Below are 22460 nucleotides of genomic sequence, written 5' to 3'. Positions count from 1 at the left end.
AAATTGAATTTCAATCTTTATGAGATGTGTTACAAGACCCCTTTACAAACATTGGTGAAGAAATGTCTTGGTAAGGAATGTATTCCCAGATATTTTAATTATCCCATGACTATATAGAGTATGTGTTCAGTAACAGGAGTCTCCATGTCTCTCCAGCTCTTTATTAAACAGAAAATACATTTTCAGGTCAGGATACCAATGTTGTCCAATCAGGATAGAGAACTCAGTCAGGATACAGATTAAACAAGTGAAATTGGAAGTGATGACACAAAGAAATGAGCAGACACACAATTGGAACTGGAATGCTATAACAATGAAGCTGATAAATGGGTACTCTCTCCTGATTGGCTGAAATGTTGTCACCTACCTGAAAATGTATTTTCTGTTTATTAAAGAGACATGGAGACTTCTGTTACTGAACAAACACTCTATAGCAATGATTACTATAACCTTTTAACAAAAAACTTTGTTTTGACCGAAAAATATCACTTAGCCTACCGTTAATTTAACCCTGAGAGTTATATTAAAACCCTCTCTGTACACTGTAGATGTTCACCCTCAGAGACCCATCAGGGTCCATTTGCACTCCTGCATGGTCCCCAGACCCCATGTTAAGAGAACCAGTGACCTATTCTAGTGATCTAAGGTCAGGCTACATGGATAAAATGCCATGCAAATGTACATTATGTTCTATACATACTGTAATTCAAACACACAGTGTGGGATACCACCAGACACACAGGAAGGTATATTCATGTAAAACATTTTAATCTGAACATCTTGAAGTCACAACAATAGCGGGAGAAAAAAAAAAAGCTGTTTAAAATTCCTAAAAACTAACTTGTAGCACACTTGTAACTTTAATAACACTAATAATAAACCATAACAAATCACCCTAAAATGATATGTGACATCCAACGGTCCTGTTAATGTGTTTAGTAACTGTATAGTGCATGACATTATGGAGTAGAAAACATTGACCAAACCTGCCGCTCACGCAGTAAAAGGGACAATCCACTTAATCACCACAAACAAGTTAGAGAAACATTCTAACAGCATTCATAAGTTATATCAGTCCTTCACGTACTTTACATTCTGCTGACATAGAAGAGTGATTCTCAAGGACCACCAGTTTAATATCGTCTCCGCATATGTACCAACTGTTACGATTCAGGATTCTAATTCAAAAGCAGCAGATCACACTCACTCAGAGTTACAGACCTGCAAGGGTCCATTTGGTCCCTGGTGGGCCCCGAACCTGACATTGAGAACCAGTGACATTCAGCAGATAGAACATACGTTGTGCCACAAAGTGGCCTGAGTTCACTATGCACCTACAGTATAACAGTCGATGGAATAGCATGGTTACAGTACATATAATGAACATGAATGGAACCACAAATATCTGGACGGCAACAACAACAACACTGATGTCCAAGTTTCATACACATGTTGAAAAGTGTTTTAGGCTGATGTGTTGAACGGCAACGTTGCTGTTTTGAAGGAACATTTTTGCCGTTAGAAAGACAGCAATACTTCATTGAAATGCAACGACGCTCCTTATCCTGCCAATAGCACACACGCCGTCTGCTCCACAAGTCGAGACCTGAAACAAGAAAAAAACAAAACATACACAAACTAGAAAAAGTGATCCTCGGAGCACAGGTCTCCGCCAGGTCAGGTAGGTTATCGTGGCCTCCTGGTGGCGCTATAATGTGAAAAGTGTGGCATTTCTTCTTAGGCCTTTGATGGCAATCGGACACTGCATTCATTATTTGAGGCATTTTGTTCCAAAAATGTGTTTTGCTAATTAGACCTGCTGGTGGCGCTATAACAGGGCAATGTGGAAGGGTGGCATTTCTTCCTCATTGTAGTGCAAATGTTTGTGCATGTTTCACTGCAATCGGACCCTGCGTTCATGATTTGCGGCATTTTGTTGAAAACGGGCCACTCCTGCAAGCTTTAGATGTCAATCTTAGCCAATCAGGATGGAATATGAAAACTCTAACAGATCACATGACTATAGAGATCATGTGTATACCGATTTGTGTGAGATTTAGATACAATCTGAAGGAGTAATATCCAAAAACGTGTTTTACATAAGTCAGCCTCCTGGTGGCGCTATAAAAGGCAGATGTGGAAAAATGCAGGGCAAGGGTTTTTCCTTGGCTTCTAGGGAGTGCACATACAAAGTTTTACACAGATCGGTGCAATTATAGGTAAAAACACAAATCGGCCTGTTATAGCGCCACCATGAGCCTGATTTAAAAAATTTCAAGTGGAATTTCTTCCTCGGCATAGTGGGAATGTGTGTGCAAAATTTCACGGAAAATGCATGCTGTGTTCATGATTTGAGGCATTTTGTTCAAAACGAAGCAGTCCTGAAAACTTTGGAAGCTATTCTTAGCCAATCAGGATGGAATATGAAAAATCTGAAAGACCCGTTTCGTTTAATGACTATAGAGATACTGTGTACCGATTTGCGTGACGTTTGGACAAAATCTCTAGGAGTACTGTCAAAAAAATTGTTTTGCAAAAGGCCCATTAGTCACCCCATGGAGACTTCAATTCAAGGATATTTTTTAAGCCAATCATTTGATGACCGACAGCGGTTCCGGTAAAAGACACAAAGAGTCTCCTTTGTGTCTCCTACCGGAACCGCTGCCTACCGGTCCACTGGTCAAAAACAAAAACCTCCATGGGGTGACTAATCGATAGAAAAAAAGTAATGTTTTGGGTGTACTATCCCTTTAATACAGCGTCACAATAATTGAATATAATAATAATCATAGCTCGTTTATGAGCTTGTAGATCTGCCATTTCTTTTCGATCGTGAACATTAAGTGCTAATTCTTTGAATATATGCATTTTAACTCAAAGCTTTGCTTCCGGGGGTCCCTGGCACAAACCCTTTTTTTAGACATGGGGGGCCCCGCAGCCAAATACATATCATTTTGAGGGTCCTTGACGTGAAGGAGTTTGAGAAGCGCTGCTTTTTGGCAGGTTTGCGTGTGTGGTGGGTGGTGGTCTCACCTAGAAATGTAGCGGCTGTTCCAGCGACCCCCCCAGCTGCAGCAATGCTCCACTGAGGCCCGCCTTCAGCCCAGTGTAGTCTGGTGTCTCCGAATAGTCCAGAGCCATCACAGCGCTCACATAGGTCTGCAGAGCAGCTACACACACACACACACACACACACACAGTATCAATTATACAGGCAACCACACAAACATCTTGTTAAACTACTCTGTCACCAAAAGGTGGAATGCCCTGCCACCATCCATTAAAGGACGTGTATCACTGGTTTCTTTCAAAACTGGCCTGAAAACACATCCATCAGACCACAAGGTAAATTCCCATATAAAGGAGGTGTCATTCACTGCCGCCGTTTCTCCTTTTTCCTCCTTTGTACATATAGTGATGAATTGAATACATATCGGACCACAATGGAAACAAGTCCCCAGTACTTTTTTTTTGTTTTATCCTTTTAGCCTAAATGTCTTACTGTACCACGTGCTGTTTACACGTCTGACTAATAAAGCATTGAATCAATCAATCAAACAAACAAATGCGTATTTAAACTCACCTGAAACTCTCTTCTTCCCAAAGCAGTGACTCAAGAGTGCAGCGACGTCATCCTTGTACCTAAAATATAAAGGAGTTTTATAATGATTTAACCACTTAAGCCCAAAAACAGCCAATCTACAAGCTAAGAACACGGCGTCATGCAAGCTGTAGATCGGCTATTTTGACAAAAAAAAAAACGTTTTACCATTTCTGTCTCTCTCGTTTTACGCCATCAGTTCTTAATTGCTGTCGTTATACAACTTGTGCTCTCACCTGTGTTTCTCTTTGGCTATCTGGTCAGCATTGGTCAAGGCCATCCACGGTAGTGTTCCTGTGTGCCAGTGGAGCAAACAGTAGCCCAGAGACTGCAGGTCACTGCGTCGAGATGGACCTGCAAGATGATAGAAGAGCTCGGTTTTTACTGATATTAACCTGCACAATAGACCTAGAATGCATTCTTTTTCTTTTAAAAAAAAAACGTTTTGTTTATCTATTTTTGTTCTTTTACATACTCATAGGTAGTACAGTCATTACTGAAGCAAATAAGCAAATAAACAGAGTATCTCCAAACAGTGAAGAAAATGATTAAGTAACAGGATAGACTAATATCAGTAAGAAAAAAGATAAATTGAATAAGATATAAACAACAACAAAACAAAACAAAAACAAACAGACAACACTCACAAAAGAAAACAACAACAGACAACAAAACAAATACACAACGTAAAATCTCCAAAAACATGTGTGTATATAGAAAACAGTCCATGGTCTATAAACGCTACATTGAGTTAAGCACAGGTATGGTCATTGAAAGCAATTATACATGTCAGTGAGGTGATAAGCAGGTATCCTCATTCAGGTTCCGTTGGGGGATCAAGTGCAAGATTGTCAACGTGCGATAGAAAAGGCTGCCATGCCTTATAGAATTTTGAGATAATGCATTCTGCTTAGATGGTGGACAACTATAGCCCTATGTCTGTTGTGGTTCAGTTAAACACACTGAAACTAGTTCTTCTAGATAGTCATTATAAATTATATTACAAAACAGATAGTCCCGTTGCTTGATTGTTGTAGTGTTGATTTTTTTAACTGTTGGGACGCTATTTCACGCGTCACATGCATGCACATGCATTTTACTTTAATAATGTGTTATTCATTTTGCTTAAGTTTACCGGTGCATGAATAGTAGGAAACATTTTTGTATAAGAAACTAAAAGTTCGGGCCGCTACGCGGTTTAGAATATTTCACCGTAATTTTCCATGGATGTATAACTGTTGGTGATTTTGCTTTTCCTCAACAGCAAGGTAAGAGGACTGCTCCATTTTGTCCCGTGTGTGTGCAATGTTTTGCAACAAATAAATTACTTTTTAAATCACTAAAACAAAGCACAATAAGCAACATCATTGTTTGTACAAGAGGTGCGGGACTACGTTCTTGTAGATATTATTCTTGTAGCATGATGTTCGTGCTACTATATTTGGTAACCAGTTTATAAAAGCAATTTGCCCAGCTCAGTGTTGTAGACACTCCACTCTGCGTTGTGTCACACAACGCCCCGAACTGTTCCAAATTCCACTATAAACCACTGGGTCTCGACATGAGATCCGGAGACCACCAGGGTCTTTTGGTTCCATTTGTACACTCTTGAATGTTAAATGAACACTGACGATTTTACAGTGTAAATTGTTGGCAAATTATATCCTTATATGGCAACTGATATCCTTTTTAAGCCTTAGTTATTATGAGCAAATGACTTATATCCTTATATGGCAATGTATATCCTTTTTTAGCCCTAGTGATTAAAGAGCCAATGTGTGCGTTTTTACTATTACTGTTTTTTCAAGTCCCAGTTACTAAGAGCAAATGTGTGTGTCTTCATTTGTACTGTTGTATTGTTGTTCGCATAGACCCTAACAGAAACCACATTATTAACTTATGAAATCATTATAGCCTTGCTGGAATTATGTCCTTAGAAATACAGTCACTGTGATAAACATGATCTATTCGCATGGCAGAACGCTGTGTTATCTCCCAGAAGACACAATTCACTTCTATGTCTAGGACCGTCACGGTTAGAGAGAGAATACAATGGTGTCCGCTGCGTCTATTTTGACATTACCAGGTGCTGAGACTAGGCTGGTGAGACCAAGACCGTCGGCTGGACCGGTAAATCAGTGGGGCCACTTGCACACCCTGGGAAGAGAACCTGGACCAATGGAGATGCTTACTGCCGGCCGATGCATTGAGACAGTATGCCCAGACTGTTATCTGTAGGGAGGATGTGCTGCATTCCATAGGTGCAAGGCACTCTGTCCGTAAATCAGCCAGGGGGGGACCACTTGCCTACTCTGATGAAGAAACCATGGTGGACCGACAGCGACTTCTTTTGATAACTTTTAGTATAACATGTATAGGATATTATAAATAGGCTCCAGGGACAGATAGCGGGGCTCAGACCTGATGAACTGACCTCGAAGTAACTTGTTGCTGTTAAGGACAGTTGATTGGGAGCCCAGAGATCTCTGTTAAGTACATTTCTATATTCAATCTGTAATTAGTTTAACTTACTGCTTAATTATTAAATACACTTAATTTTAACAGTCTTGTCTGCTTTTAATTTCACCAATTCAACGGACGCGCGGAGACGTGTGATCTGAAGGGTTACAAATTATTACATTGCACAATTTGTCTGCTGTTTTAGCCCAGTCTCCAACAACATGGTGACCTTCCCGACGTGATTGGTGAAAAGGAGCTAACCAAGGACAGGACTCAACTGACCGATCAACATTCACTGCTGGGAGAGACAATAAGCCCGGGCATAAAAATCAGGTGAGCAGAAGCCTTTAAAAAATTCTGTGATTGGACATATTTCAAATCTGTTGTCTCCCCACGCAAGCAAATGTTGTTAATCCAAATTTAGGACATAAACAGATTGAACGTAGAACACATTTTATAAAATGTTGTTAAAGGGTGGCAGGTCCCGTACAATGGTACAAAATGACTTATGTTAAAGGGTGGCAGGTCCCGTACAATGGTACAAAATGACTTATGTTAAAGGGTGGCAGGTCCCGTACAATGGTACAAAATGACTTATGTTAAAGGGTGGCAGGTCCCGTACAATGGTACAAAATGACTTATGAATAAAGGGTGGCAGGTCCCGTACACTGGTACAAAATGACTTATGAATAAAGGGTGGCAGGTCCCATACAATGGTACAAAATGACTTATGAATAAAGGGTGGCAGGTCCCATACAATGGTATAAAATGACTTATGAATAAAGGGTGGCAGGTCCCGTACACTGGTATAAAATGACTTATGAATAAAGGGTGGCAGGTCCCGTGCGATGGTACAAAATGACTTATGATTAAACGTTGTAACTATTTTATCTGTGGGGATATATTGTGAGGGTGGTTCGCTCTTCATCAGAAAATTAAGAGTGTATATCATTGAAGAGTTTCTGTGGGGCACATTGTGGGAGGCATAGTTTAGTGACAGCAGTGATTCTCAACTGATTTAAAACAAGGTGCACATTGGGTTAAATCCTCAACAATCTATAATATCTATAATAATCGATTTGTGGTAGAAGGTTCCAGGTCGAATGCGCACTTTGGGCAAGACCAATCAGAACGAGACACTGCTGTGCGTTGTGTGAAATTGTTAACCTGTTGTTTCCATACTGTTTAGTACTAGTGTTCTTGGCGCTTTGAGAATACTTTGAAATTAAGATTGGTTGTACTTTTATCCAAGTAAAATCTTGTACTCTAAACGTTTGGTGGTAGGAGTATACTTTGTCACGTTGGTAGGGATATTTGTACTTGAGTAAAACAAGTTGAGTACTTTTGTGCACTATCCACACATACGCTCACACATACACACACCCGTACACAAGCACACACACCCAAGCGCACGCACTCACACACATACATACACACACGCGCCTATACCTCCACATACCCAAACCCCCACACACGCCCCAGCCCACATACATACACACATACACACTCGAGCCCATATAGCCACACACCCACACAAACACATACACATGCACACACCCACACAGAGACTGAGCGAGGTCGCTTGTAGTATATCACTTTGTAAGCCAGGCCTTGGAAGTTTCACACAGGGAGTCAGAGGGAGATAAAGAGAGGAGAGAAACTGTCTGGTTATATGGCCGCACTTGCAGTTCAGAGAGAAACAGGGAGACATTGTAACGTGTGGATTCATAAAATTGGCAATTGTAGTGAGAATCTTATTATATTATAAAAGCGTTGGTTGAAACAGACCTAGATAAAAAAAATCACCTGAAACCAGAAGTGACTGTTTGGTGTTGGCTAGAGTTAGCTGGCCCAGCATAAGAACACGCAAGATTCATCATTTTGTTAAAACATGGTTTGAAATCAGGAGGTTTGTCCTCATGGCAACCTCAGTTGATAAAAAGGAAAAAGTAGCTAAACAATTAGACGCCCTAAAAGAGGAATGGCAGACTCAGAAAATCTTCCCCACAGATGACAGTGTCACGCCCATAACAGCCATATTACTGAAAGAGTACAAAGAGGCTGAGAAAAAACTTGAGGCCGCTAAAGAAGTGTTAAAATCTGCATCTCTAATCAAAAGAGGTAAATTTAGGGAATTAGTACAATTTATGGAGAATAGAAAGGCTCTGATTTTCTCTCTTGTGTCTGCACATGACAGTGTACACACTCGATCCAAATTGATTATGTCACCCAAAAAACAAGCCAGCTCAGAGAAGGGGCCTAACCCCATCCCGACAGCCTCAATCTATCCAGGGTTAGGCGAGTTAGCCAATATTCCACTCCCATACGCAAACGCACACATGCAGGCCCCACTAGTAGACGAGAAAGGAGGAATGATAGACTTAGAACAAACTGAAGCAGATACAGTTGCTCACTATAGGGACCGCATGACATCTGAACAGGAAAAGGAACACACAATACAGATTCAGTCAGAAATGAGGCAACAGTCAAAGAAGGATCAGGCCAGTGAAACGAGTTGGGAGAGAAACCAGGAGGAGCGGAGGCTGAGAACAGATAGAATGCATAAATCATACATTGAGGAGTCAGACATAGAAAGCGCTGGTCACAGGTCACACACAGGACCGACAGCGAGTGAGGAAGAACAGTTGTTAAGACAGGAAGAGGAGGATTACAGGTTTAAGCAGAACCAGCGGAGAAGGCAGAGAAAGGTGAGATTAGAAGGCACTATGACAGAGTATGACAGAGGTCAGGGTGCACGGACAGCCACACACAACATGACATTGCATGGCCGCAGCAGTACACATACAGAACCCTATACCCGTAACAACAGCCTTTCTCCACCTCGACGCCACACACATGATAAGAAAATGCCAGCCATTATGGCTCCACTAGTACAAACCAAGCAAGGCAAACTCCCAGTGTACCAACCGTGGACTATGACTGACATGCAGATGTTAAAAGACAAACTTCCTGAACTTAGAAATGGTGCCACTCCCTGGCTTAGACAGTTTGATGCACAGACCCAAGGTTACACATTAGCTTTGGGAGACATCAGAGCTATAGTAGCCTCTTGCACTAGCCCCTCTGATCTGCATGACATTGAGAGGGATGCCGGAACATCTATGGTTCTGAATGACACGCCATGGGGAGTGTATAGAAACAATTGGGGAACGGTACTCCGTACCAAGTTCCCTGTGCAAATCTCCACCTGTAGTCAGCTACAATTTGAACCTAAAACAGATGAGACAGCAGATGAATTTATTCTCAGAGCCAAACAAACATGGCAAGATCATACAGGAGCGAATCCGACTAGAGGAGATCAAATGACTATAGTCTTTCAACAAGCAGTGATGTCTGGACTCCCCGTTACAGTTAAAAATAAATTAATTGACACCCCAGGCCTTATGGCTATGCCCTACACAGAATGGCAACTGAATGTAGTCCACCACTTAAAATCTCATAGAGCGAAAATTAAAGTTGATGATGAAACACAGAAGGATCTAAAGATCAGACTTCTAAAAGCCCAAATTAAAGACGCAGAGCAGAAGTGTAATGATAACAAAAACATAGACAAACATGCAGTCTAGTAAGAAGTACACCCCATGGTGCAATAATCACATCCTTATACTGTAGCTGCTAACCTACACATCATAATAACGGCCATTTTCCAAAAAACAAAACACCCAAGTGCAGAGAATTTTTGCGGTCACATACTATTTTTGCGGTCACATACAGCGACTTCTTTTGATAACTTTTAGTATAACATGTATAGGATATTATAAATAGGCTCCAGGGACAGATAGCGGGGCTCAGACCTGATGAACTGACCTCGAAGTAACTTGTTGCTGTTAAGGACAGTTGATTGGGAGCCCAGAGATCTCTGTTAAGTACATTTCTATATTCAATCTGTAATTAGTTTAACTTACTGCTTAATTATTAAATACACTTAATTTTAACAGTCTTGTCTGCTTTTAATTTCACCAATTCAACGGACGCGCGGAGACGTGTGATCTGAAGGGTTACAAATTATTACATTGCACAATTTGTCTGCTGTTTTAGCCCAGTCTCCAACAAAATACATCTCTTGGGGTCCAAGAGATGTATTTTTCTTTCAGCGAATCAGTGTCTGCGGCCTAATAGGGCATAGGCAGTGGCGGCCATTGTGTGGCACCACAGTTCGAAAGCCCATTCATTTTTCCCACACCACAAAATGGCCTCTGCCACTGCTATGGCCTATTGCATATCAACCTGGGGGTCTTTGAAATTCAAAAGGATGAGAACCACTGCTGTGAACCAGGACCTGGTGTGGCTTATTGCTTTAATACACACATGAGGTGTGTGTGTGACTGACCTGCTCCCTTATGGGAGTCCAGACTGATGAACTCCATCGCGCCCTCGTGTAGTGTTCGGCTGGCCTCGCGGTACTCAACATGCTGCCCACCAGGGCAGTACCGAAACGCATGGCAGTATCCTGCAAGGTACACCTACACACACACACACACACACACACACACACACACACACAATTACAAAGAATGTCAAGTAGAGCAGTAGTTCTCAAACTTTTTTGTGCCAAGGACCCCCAAATTGATATGTATTTGGCCGCGGACCCCCATCTGAAAATGTTTTGTGCCAGGGATGCCCATAATCAAATCTGAAGATTTCACATTGATTCAATCGGTTGGTCTTCTAGGACAGTGGGGTCCCTGAGGGGGTTCCAGGGGGGTCCCCAGCAAAAGTAGTTAATGTAGCATCACAATCATTTTAACCACTTTATCCATTTATACGTTTGATATTCAAAAATAGCAGATCTACAAGCTCACAGCGAGTCACTTCATGCAGCGATGCGAGCTTCTACCTGTATCCGCTATTTTGGAACTTTTTTGAAAAATATCGAATGTTTGATTTTTTTTAAATAAATACATTAACTCATTCACTGCCTGAATTATTTCTGGCCACGTTTGCCCACTGCCAAGATTTTTCATAGAAAAAAAAAAAGTACTCAGGAGCCGAGATACAGAATTTTTAAGTTTTAAGTTAACAAGGAAGTGGATGGGAGTCTAGATCTTCTTTGGGTCAAATAAAAAATAAAAAAAAAGTTAAAAAAATAAAAAGTCGTTTTAGTCGTTCTAGGCAGGCATGGCTTATGGGACAGAAGTCGTTTTAGTCGTTCTAGGCAGGGAATGAGTTAAAAGGAATTCAATGCACACTTAGTTCAGTGTGGGATCAGTTGTAACATCATGGATAAGGTCTCTCACCTCTGTTTGCTCCTCTAGCGTGACGTAGACGTTCTCTGCATGTATGTCTCCATGGACATACTCATTGGAATGGACGTATTCCAGCACATCCAACTGTGAGGACAAAACAAACCCTTCATGGAACAAGGAAACCACGCAGTGGCCTCACATTTATAGCCTTATATATAGCATACTGTGTCATTTTAAGATTTCTTTGGGCTATTCAAAAATAGCAGATCTACAAGCTCATAGTGCGGCACCGAGTGCCGCGCTATGAGCTTGTAGTTCTGCTATTTTTTGAAAAATCGTGAAAATGTGTGCGAATCTTTTGAATATATATATTTTTAAAGTGAACATTTTTAACTCAAATCTTTGCTTCTGGAGATTTTACCATCAGTTTTTTTTTAAAACCTATGTTGCTATAATATCAGTGGTTCTCAAACTTTTTTCATGTCAAGGACCCCCAAAATGCCATGATGCATTTGGCTGCGGACCCCCATCTCAAAATATTTTGTTCCAGGGACCCCCCAGATTCAAAGATTTGAGTTAAAAATGTATATATATATTCAAAGATTTGAGTTAAAAATGATTATATATATTCAAAGATTTGCGTTCCCCGGTTTAAATGGGTTAAGGGTGCAACAGTTTAAAGGGATATTTCACTTTCAAAAAAACTTTCAGTCATTTTATAGTTTACTCAGGCTTTTGTGAGCACCCCAGACCGTTTTTATGTTGTGTGATTCATTATTTAGATATTTAACATTCATTTTATCAGACACGCCCCCTTCCTATACAAACCCATTATAACTTCAAACTCCATTTTTAACATGTTAGATTCATCAAAAACACCCGTCCTTTTTTATGGTGACTCTCCCTGCCCTCCTAATACGCGAGGGGGCCGTATTTTTTCGATTACCTTTTTCATTTATTTTATTTAATGTTTTTATTGTATTTACTTTTTTAAATTTTCAAAAAAATATATTAAAAAGAAATGAAAAAAAATATCGAAAAAACACGGCCCCCTCGCGTATTAGGAGGGCAGGGAGAGTCACCAGAAAAAAGGACGGGTGTTTTTGATGAATCTAACATGTTAAAAATGGAGTTTGAAGTTCTAATGGGTTTGTATAGGAAGGGGGCGTGTCTGATAAAATGAATATCAAATATCTAAATAATGAATCAAGCAACTTAAAAACGGTCTGGGGGGCTCACAAAAGCCTGAGTAGACTATAAAATGACCCAAAGTTTTTTTGAAAGTGAAATATCCCTTTAATCAAATGAATTAATAGATTAATTAAAAAATCTATTGATTCTAATAAAACACCCCGTTTTTAAGGAGGGGGGGGGTCTTTTTCCACAAAAATTGTCAATAACTTTCAGAAAATCGCAGATCTATAAGCATTGCAAACTTGTAGATTGGATATTATTAACTTTGTTTGTGTGACACTGTTGTATGATGAGGTATACAATAGGGCTTAAGTGGTTTAAAATCAGAAAAACATATCTATTCCATATTTCTTGTTGATTCGTTGATGTATGTAAAAAATAAAAAACATTATGGAAAAAATGTGAACGTAAACGATAATATAATCGCAAATAAAACTAGAAAAAGTGCTCCTCGGAGCACAAGTCTCCGCCAGCAGACTTGTGTTGGGAATGTTGGGAATGTTCTACTTCTTATGTTCTAACTGTCCTATCCGTCCTGTCTGTATAAGTGTCCGATCCGTCCTGTCTGTATAAGTGTCCTATCCGTCCTGTCTGTATACAGTAAGTGTCCTATCCGTCCTGTCTGTATAAGTGTCCTATCCGTCCTGTCTGTATACAGTAAGTGTCCTATCCGTCCTGTCTGTATACAGGGGCGTCAATTGGGTATGGCAGGCTATTGCAGCTGCCATACCCTGGCTCCAGGGGAAAAAAAAAAAAAAGTACTTTTTTGATAATAAATCGGGAAAATCAGGCAAAAATAAGAATTAAGTAACATAACCCTAACCTAACCCGAATCCTAACCCTAAAACCGAAATAAAGTAACCAAAAACTGGAAAAAAACGAACCCAACCCGCCCAGAACCGCACAAAAATTTCGCGCGGGGGTGACCCCGCGCGGGGGTGACCTCATGCACGCGCGCCCTAGCTTTTGCTGAACTGACGCCACTGTCTGTATACAGTAAGTGTCCTATCCGTCCTGTCTGTGTAAGTGTCCTATCTGTCCTGTCTGTGTAAGTGTCCTATCCAATTGTTACAGTATCCGCCATTTCTCAGCCATTTCGTGATTGTTCCTGTCTTACCTCACTTTGAAAGAGGCACAGACTCTTTCAAAGTGACCAATGTATTTATAGGCCGTTATACGTCACTAGCCAATCAGATCACACTATTTCACCGTATTGTCGAGTGTCACGTGAGGCTCGACCAATGTTTGCTTGGCTGACGGAAAGTGAAAACAAACTCTCCTGGCGGAGACAATAATCAGTAGTTGCAGTCATAGTAGCCATGTTTATGGCGATTACAGTATGTTTTTTTTATCCATGTCAAAAAGGTTAACCCATTAAGACCTGAGGCCGATTCTTACTAATGTCTCCTAACAGTTCTCTTTAAAACGTATGTTTCTATATCAGTGGTTTTCAAACTTTTTCATGTCAAGGACCCCCAAACTTCTATGTATTTGGCCGCCGACCCGGCTTTAAAAGAATATAATTATATTCATTTGCACACATTTTCTCGATTTTTCAAAAATAGCAGATCTACAAGCGCATAGCGTGGCACTCGGTGCCGCGCTATGAGCTTGTAGATCTGCTATTTTTGAATAGCCAAAGAGTGAAATCATTTTTCAAATAGATTTTTCAACTCTAAAAATGACACAGATGCGTTCCAGGTCTACAGCTGTTCAGAAACTTACTATTGTACAGGCAAGATGAAGAATCACTTTCTCAGATAGCAGCTCCTCTTCCTCCATGATGGACTGGAGAGTTTGGCCCATGTTGGGGAAAATCAGAAACCTAAAAACAAAACAAACAAAAACATAGAATATACACACTGTAGCTATGGCTGGGCAAATCTATGGATATCAATTAGTTATGAGACTAGAGATCGTCTCGGATTTTGTATATCATAATATTGTGATATGACATGAGTTGTCTTTTACTGGTTTCAATCACTCCAGACCTATTTTATAAAAATAGCAAAACTCAAGCTCAACTCTCTCACACACAAACTCACACACACGGCTTCACTCTATCTATTCATCTCTCTCGTTTATTATTTTTTTCCGGTTCGCACTAGGCAAATGCGAGAAACCTTGAAGAAGAGAGAAGCAAGCACTCATCAGAAGAGTAGTTCAGAGTTCGGGTGTGTCGGCAGAAATAGTCTAGAAAGGAATACCAGCACTCTCTTAGGATTTCTTGTTTATTATATCATAAGCCCTAGCACTAGCAGCAGATCGAACACAACCGACGTTTTGGCCCGTAAGCCTTCCTCCGCGGCCAAATACATATCAATTTGGGGGTCCTTGACACGAAAAAAAAAAGAAAAACACTGCAATAGCTAACGGCCATACTGGCCTAACATGGGCTTGGTTACTAGCAAACACCTCTCTCTGCCATACCTGTAGTTATCTGCATGTAGACCAAAGCCCACACATGAAGGAATGCCAAGAAAATCCATCTTGAGCCGCTTCTTCCATTTGTCCACTAAAAAAAGAGACAAGAGATCTGTAGCGTCAAATCGTGCCTGTCGGGCAGAAAAACCTTTTTTATACTATTATACGATATTTTAACTTTTGGAGTTTTTTCATAAATGAACGCCCTGCTTGATCATACTACAGCGTCACACATAAGCAAAAGTTGCAGATCTGCAAGCTTGAAAAGCAGAAACATTTTTGTGATTAATCGTATGGATATGACCTGATGTTAAACTAAGTCATCGGTCAGTAAATGATGAGCGTTACCAGATGAAGGTTTTGCAGCTCTCTGCAGAAAGTTCTGCTCATTGAAGATCCGCCCGTCTTTAGCTCCCTAAGAGAACAGAGACACCCATTAAACATCCTAGACTCATCTCAACGATGCCAAACTTCATATACATAAATTATAAACTGCCCACAAAAAGTTTGTAAACTCAGCTTTGGGCGATTATTTCTCCCCTTTAATAATACCAATTGGTAATGTATTTTATATTATTTTTATCGTTGATTAGTCACCTTTACAACTAGGTACAGATTGTAAGGATTGTGCAATCGTGGAATGAGCAACACAGCTAAACATGTAGGTAGCGCCCCCAATAAATGTGCCAAAATCCCACAATATGCTTCTGTTGATAATCGCTCTTGTTTTGAGTGATCTGCCAGTCACTTAGGTTAGTCACTTAGGGCTGGGCTGACACCAAATAATGGTGCCATTCTGCATAACGGAACATGCTTCCACTTGCCCTATTGCAATGTTTGCACGACAAACGTGCCATCTTTCCATGGGGGCAGTGCTGCTGCTTGGAGCATAAACAAACAAAGTTGCATGACCCATGCTTAGGTGCCAGACACCTGAGTGACTGGCAGATCACTCAAAACAAGAGCGAGTATCAACAGAAGCATATTGGGGGATTTTGGCACATTTATTGGGGGCGCTACCTACACGTTTAGCTGTGTTGCTCATTCCACGATTGCACAATCCTTACAAGCTGTACCTCGTTGTAAAGGTGACTAATCATCTCACAATATTTTGTTCCAGGGACCCCCAGAAGTTGTAACAGAGTTAAAAAAAATATATATATATTCAAAGATTTGCAAACATTTTCACGATTTTTCAAAAATAGCAGAGCTACAAGTTCAAAAATGACACACAGATTCCCGGTCTTAAAGGGTTCACTTTCCTCCCTAAGCTCACCATGGCCATCAAATAATTTATGATGACCTTTATACTTAGTAACCTAAATAATAAGTCATAATTCTGATTAAAGCGTCTTAATTTGGACTGAAACAGGGGCCCTATAATCAAAGTATCACATTTTGAATGGAGCATCAGATATAATCTTGAAGAAAGGAAATGGAGCGATGCGGTCACTAGAGGGAGCCAGTGAGTAGTACTTACCAGTTTGAGGACATGGCCTGAACCCTTCGAACCAGTCGCTGACATGACTGGAACAAAATGAAAAACATGTGATATGTAGACATACGCAAGTGTTGAGAATCACATACAGTATTATACGCTACACACATATTCTTTAGATCAGTGGTTTTCAACCAGTGGTCCGGGGACCACCAGTGGTCCTAGGGGGGGTACCAGGGGGTCCCTAGCAAAATGAGTTAACAATCATTTTAACCACCTAGCTTTGGCTATTCAAAAATAGCAGATATACAAGCTCATAGCGCGGCACCGAGTGCCGCGCTATGAGCTTGTAGATCTGCTATTTTTTGAAAAATCTGGAAAAAGTGTGCAAATCTTTGAATATATATTTCTTACAGATTTTTTTTTAACTCAAATCTTTGCTTCTGGTGGTCCCTGGCACAAAACATTTTCAGATTGGGGTCCGCGGCCAAAATGTATATCAATTTAGGGGTCCTTGGCATGAAAAGGGTTGAAAACCACTGCTTTAGATAACAAACTAATAGAAATCTCTCTCTCTCTCTCTCTCTCTCTCTCTCTCTCTCTCTCTCTCTGAATATTTTAATTCAGGGAAAAGCAGGCATGTCAAATCAATACAAATCATAACCCTACATTAGCATGATCGTGCAAAGTAAAGGTGGTGTGACTTAAGGCAGGTACACATTGCAGGACCTTAAAGTGGTCGGGGGGTCATCTGATCGTTAAGCATAACATACTGCAGGAGTTTATTTCTTGAAATCGGCTGTCATATATCGTTGTGGTTTACACAACACGATTGATCCCCGACAAGGGCTGACACACTGTAGGATAGTTCACTAGGATGCTATCTCCAGAGTCAGACCCAATACATACATTTGTGTTTATTCCAATTCATTTTAATTGACGTATCCCGTGATATGCCTCTCTCTCTCTCTCTCTCTCGTGAGCTTGTAGATCATCTATTTTCAAGTATCCAATGTATTTGTATATAGGCTTGAAGTGCTCATAGTCGCTTTTGTTGGGCTTGTTTTCACAAACTTGGTTGCTTATTTCTCTCGCAAAATCTGCCAACACTCACAGACTACGAGACACACACACACACACACACCGCTCGCTCTCTGTGTCTTTCTCTGTCTCTCTATCTCCTCTGTGCAATAGTCTCAAATAAACAGCCCCCCTTTGAGCACGCTTGCTCACTCTCATTCTGTTTTATAATAATGTTTAACTTAATACAGGACTGGACGGTAACTGTGTGGGGGGTCGGTTTGTTGTGGTCAGGTCCACCGACCTTCCATAGCCACGGTGGCTGTAATGTGCTCTCATTGGCTGTAGCGTGCATCTCCTCGCAAGGTGCTCGCAGCCCCGTTCATAGTGTATGATATTGTCTGCTGTCCTGTCCCAGACAGATCTGAATATCTAACAATTTAGTTATCTGAAAACGGTCGGAAAGCCGTCGCAGAGCGGAGAATCGCGGCCACATCGTGTCGTGGAGCCTTTCACACACAGCGAGCATTATCTCGCCGATCAAAGGCCGATCTGCGTCAGGTCGGGAGGTTTTGTCGGCGAGTGCCAAAAAAGGTCGGCGACAGCAATATCGGACCTAATGTCCTGCAGTGTGTACCTGGCCTTACACCCATGTAACCAAATGGACCCTTACAGGTCTGTAACGGAGTGTACACATGTAACCAAATGGACCCTTACAGGTCTGTAACTCTGAGTGTACAAATGTAACCAAATGGACCCTTATGGGTCTGTAACTCTGAGAGTGTACACATGGAACCAAATGGACCCTAAGTTACAGGTCTCTAACTCTGAGAGTGTACACATGGAACCAAATGGACCCTTATGGGTCTGTAACTCTGCGAGTGTACAAATGTAACCAAATGGACCCTTACAGGTCTGTAACTCTGCGAGTGTACAAATGTAACCAAATGGACCCTTATGGGTCTGTAACTCTGAGAGTGTACACATGGAACCAAATGGACCCTTATGGGTCTGTAACTCTGAGAGTGTATACATGGAACCAAATGGACCCTAAGTTACAGGTCTGTAACTCTGAGAGTGTACACATGGAACCAAATGGACCCTTACGGGTCTGTAACTCTGCGAGTGTACAAATGGAACCAAATGGAGCCTCCATTTGTACACTCTTAAGAGTTAAATTGACACTGAGGATTTTACCGCGTAGTTTGGGGTCCTGTGGGAGCCTGTGGCCTAATACATATCAAACTATGAGGTTGAGAACCACTGCCTTTTATACCAGTGATTATTTTATTGATAATGTAACTAATACAACTAGAAAAAAAGTCATTGTATTTTTTTCTTTAAAACCTGAAAAAAAAAAGACTTTTCTTTGTAATACTGGTGAATAAGAACCTAAAGTATACTATGTTATAGTGCCTTACTGCCTTTGACATAAGCCAGAACCTGGCCCACCCATCTGACCACTTAACACGGCAGCCGTGTGAAGCATTGGTGGGAAAAGTGCTCAGATATTTCATTTAAGTAAAAGTATCAATACTGCAATATAGAAATACTCCGTAACAAGTAAAAGTCAGGAATTAAAAATGTATTTGAGTCAAAGTATTGGTATCAAAATGTACTTAAAGTACCAAAAGTAAAAGCACTAAAATGTTTGAAAATAGCAGATCTACAAGCTCACAACGTGTCGCATCGCGTCACGTTGTGAGCTTGTAGATCTGCTATTTTCAAACAGCCTAGGTATAAATCAAAACTGGAAATACTCCAGTAAAGTCAAAAATACCTCAAAATTGTACTTGAGGACATGTACTTAGTTACTTTACACCACTGGTGTTAAGTGGTCAGATGGGTGGGCCAGGTGAACACTTTGGAGATGTTCCAAAGCGGGCCCTGGTGATCCAGATAAGGGTTGAAGAACCACCGCCTTATGCAAAACCCTCTCTACCTTCATAGAAGAGCTCTGTGGCGCTCTGGCTCAGCAGCTTCACCAGTCTCCACTTCCTGCCCGTGGTGTCGGTGAGCTCCTCCCCTTCCTGTAGCGGCTCCAGAGCGTTCGCGCTGCGCTTGTTCTTCTTGCCCTTCCCCCTGCCTGTGTGGGTAGCAGCAGCGTGTGCCGTGACGGGCCAATCACAACCAGGGACAAACAGGTCACGTGACACAGTGAGGATAATATAACACATTGCCTTCCAAAAAACGTTTATAAATGTTTTATAAACGTTTTATAAACAGGACCCCCGCCGTAGTCTTTTTTTTGGCTCACCTTTGGAGGGAGACCTGGAGCTGGGCGAGCTCAGGAGCGACGTTGAAGAGCTATCTACCAGCGGTTCCTCCTCGTTGCTGCATGTTCTATCTTCATCCAGCTGCTTCGATGGATGCACCCGTTTGGAGGCCTTTTCCTTTGCCATGACTGATACACACACACACAGTCCCTATATTATTATTTTTTTAATATTTTTTTTTTCAAAAACGGCCATAGCCGTTTTTTGGCACTCAACGGTTGGATTATGAAAAACGGCCAGGGCCGTTTTTGGCACTCAATGTGTTAACACATTAAGAACTGAGGCGCTTCTTAAAAATAATCTAAATCCTAACAGTTTTTGGGAAAAAAATCAAAAAAAGAAATTTCAAGATTTTTCAAAAATAGCACATCTACGAGCTCATAGCGCGGCACTCGGTGCCGCGCTATGAGCTTGTATATCTGCTATTTTTGAATAGCCAAATAAATCTAAAGTGACACAGATGCGTTCCAGGTCTTAATGGGTTAATGTGGGGAAAGCTTTCGCTGAGAATAGCTGATCGACAAGCTCACAACGTGTTGGAAGCTTGTCGTTGCACCCCCTAAATGTTTTTACTTTTTATATATCCGTTTGATCTCACCTGACCGAGGAGACCGTGAGACGGGTGACTCCAGAGCAGACTCCATCTCCTCTCTCAGGTTCCACGTGACTTTCCGGGCTTTCACAGGAGACGCGTGAAGCACAGTGTGGTCGTCTAATAGCGAGAGAACACAAGAGCACAAGTATCAGCTCACACAGTCAATATCTGCTTTTCTTTCACTGTTAAATGTAGATCTAAACTGATAAATCGCTGATAAATTTCAGTTTATTAGTTATTTGACCTGAGACGGGTGTGGATGCGACGGCGAAAGGAGACGTGGTGGGAACACTGACGGGGGGTTTCTCTTCGTGGACGAGGCGAATGCTGGTACGGGTCTTTCGCAGGGGAGGACGGGTACTGACTGGAATACAGGAGAAGGAGCTACTGTATCATAAGAGCTACAAAAAAGCCGCAACGCGTTGTGAGCCTTATTAGATCAGCTATCTTCGGTGCGTGACTAGGCCTGTCACATTACCTAATCGTATAATCGCAAGTTTTGGTATATACTACGAATACTACAAATAAAAACTACTGAAATAGCTGATCTACAAGCTTACTTCGTTGTAGATCAGCTATATCCGTAATTTATAAAGTATAACATGATTAAATATGTATTATATAGTAATTTCTTTGTATAACATTGCCGTCAGGCAGAAACCTTGTATCTCCAAATTTCAGCTTTTACCTTTTTTTTCGTAAATGAATACCCTACTTCATCATACATACAAGAGTGTTGTACAAAAGTAGTGAAAATAGACGATCTACAAACTTTTTTTCTTTTTTACTTTACCTTATTTTCACCATTTTAAAATGTTGTCCTTTTTAAATAATAACAAAAAAGGAACGGTTTTGGAGATGCAAGGTTTCCACCCGAATCAGTTGAGATCATCCCATGTGGAATATTATGGGTACAAAAATATGCTCTATTTTATGCTATGTGATCAATTCACATAATTTTTTTTTCACATTGATTTGTTTTTGTTTAACAAAAATGTACACTTTTAGGAGTATGTCACTCTGAGATAGTATTACGAATGGAACCAAATGGACCTAAAGTGAATATTAAGGTCCCAGAGATGGGACACGTGTCAAATGGGGGTCCATGACCAACAGTAATGCATATAAAACTGGGGGGGTTCTTGAAATTAAAGAAAAGTTTCCACTGGGCTATAGCAGTGGCTCTGGGGAGTGTTGAGTGCTCCAGGGGGTCCCAAGCAAAAGTAGTTAATATAGCACATTTTAAATAATATCAAAAAAGGAACGGTTTTGGAGATGCAAAGTTTCCACACGGCGGCAACGATATTGAAGTTATTTGTCATATCTGCCCTGTGCAATTTTTGACTACGAAACAGAAATGACATAAGTATTCATATGTTCCAATGTTCAATGCCAAAAACACAATTCATTGTTAATTGCAATTATTTGTATGACTTTTAACCCAATAAGACCGGGAACGCATCTGTCATTTTAAGATTCCTTAGGCTATTCAAAAATGACAGATCTACAAGCTCATAGCACGGCATCGAGTGACGCGCTATAAGCTTGTAGATCTGCTATTTTTGAAAAATCTTGAAAATGTGTGCAAATCTTTGAATATATAAGTTTCCTAGGGCGTTGTGGGCATCACTTGCATTGTTTTCTATGTCTGCTGACGCTGCTGCGTCATGTATTGTTTTGTTTTTATCTCTGTACAGCACTTTGTAGGCCTTGAGTTGTAAAATGTGCTATATAAATAAAGTGGATTGGATTGGATTGGACTTCCTGTCGATTTGATCCAATGAAATCCAATGAAATCGACAGGAAGTGATGCCCACAACTCAAACTCTCAAATCTTTGCTCCTGGGGGATTCTACAACTGTCTTCTAAATCTCTAACAGTTTTTTGAAAAAACGCACGTTGCTATAATATCAGTGGTGCTCAAACTTCTTTCGTGTCAAAGACCCCCCAAAATTACATGTATTTGGCCGCGGACCCCCATCTCAAAATATGTTGTTTCAGGGACCCCGCCAGAAGCGAAGATTTGAGTTAAAATATATATCATTCAAAGATTTGCACAAATGTTCACGATTTAAAAAAAATAGCAGATCTACAAGCTCATAGCGCGGCACTCGGTGCCGCGCTATGAGCTTGTATATCTGCTATTTTTGAATAGCCAAAGTGTAAAATGATGCTTTTTAGCTCAAATCAAAAAGTGACACAGATGCGTTCCAGGTCTTAATGGGTTAAATGTTGTACTGGAGAC

The 22460-nt window shown here is 40.9% G+C and overlaps 1 protein-coding gene across 1 annotated transcript; it reads right to left on the bottom strand.

Annotated features, from left to right (window-relative positions):
- Positions 1-762: 762 nt before the first annotated feature.
- vrk3 (VRK serine/threonine kinase 3) lies at positions 763-20573 on the bottom strand. The gene is made up of 14 exons (XM_084057014.1): positions 20460-20573; positions 20219-20332; positions 19602-19748; positions 19287-19430; positions 16367-16413; positions 15235-15301; positions 14893-14977; positions 14188-14287; positions 11320-11412; positions 10413-10545; positions 3838-3955; positions 3584-3642; positions 3034-3170; positions 763-1606 (listed from the first exon to the last, which is right to left on the bottom strand). Exons 2-13 carry the CDS (start codon positions 20262-20264, stop codon positions 3034-3036), a joined length of 1176 nt encoding a protein of 391 aa, XP_083913140.1. The 5' UTR covers positions 20265-20332; positions 20460-20573; the 3' UTR covers positions 763-1606.
- Between the last annotated feature and the right edge of the window lie 1887 nt (positions 20574-22460).

Source organism: Gymnoscopelus microlampas, assembly GCF_963454915.1.
Source record: "Gymnoscopelus microlampas genome assembly, chromosome: 1".
Taxonomy (NCBI): Eukaryota; Metazoa; Chordata; class Actinopteri; order Myctophiformes; family Myctophidae; genus Gymnoscopelus; species Gymnoscopelus microlampas.
Note: the sequence above shows the minus strand (reverse complement) of the source record. Positions and strands in the feature narration are given on the sequence as shown.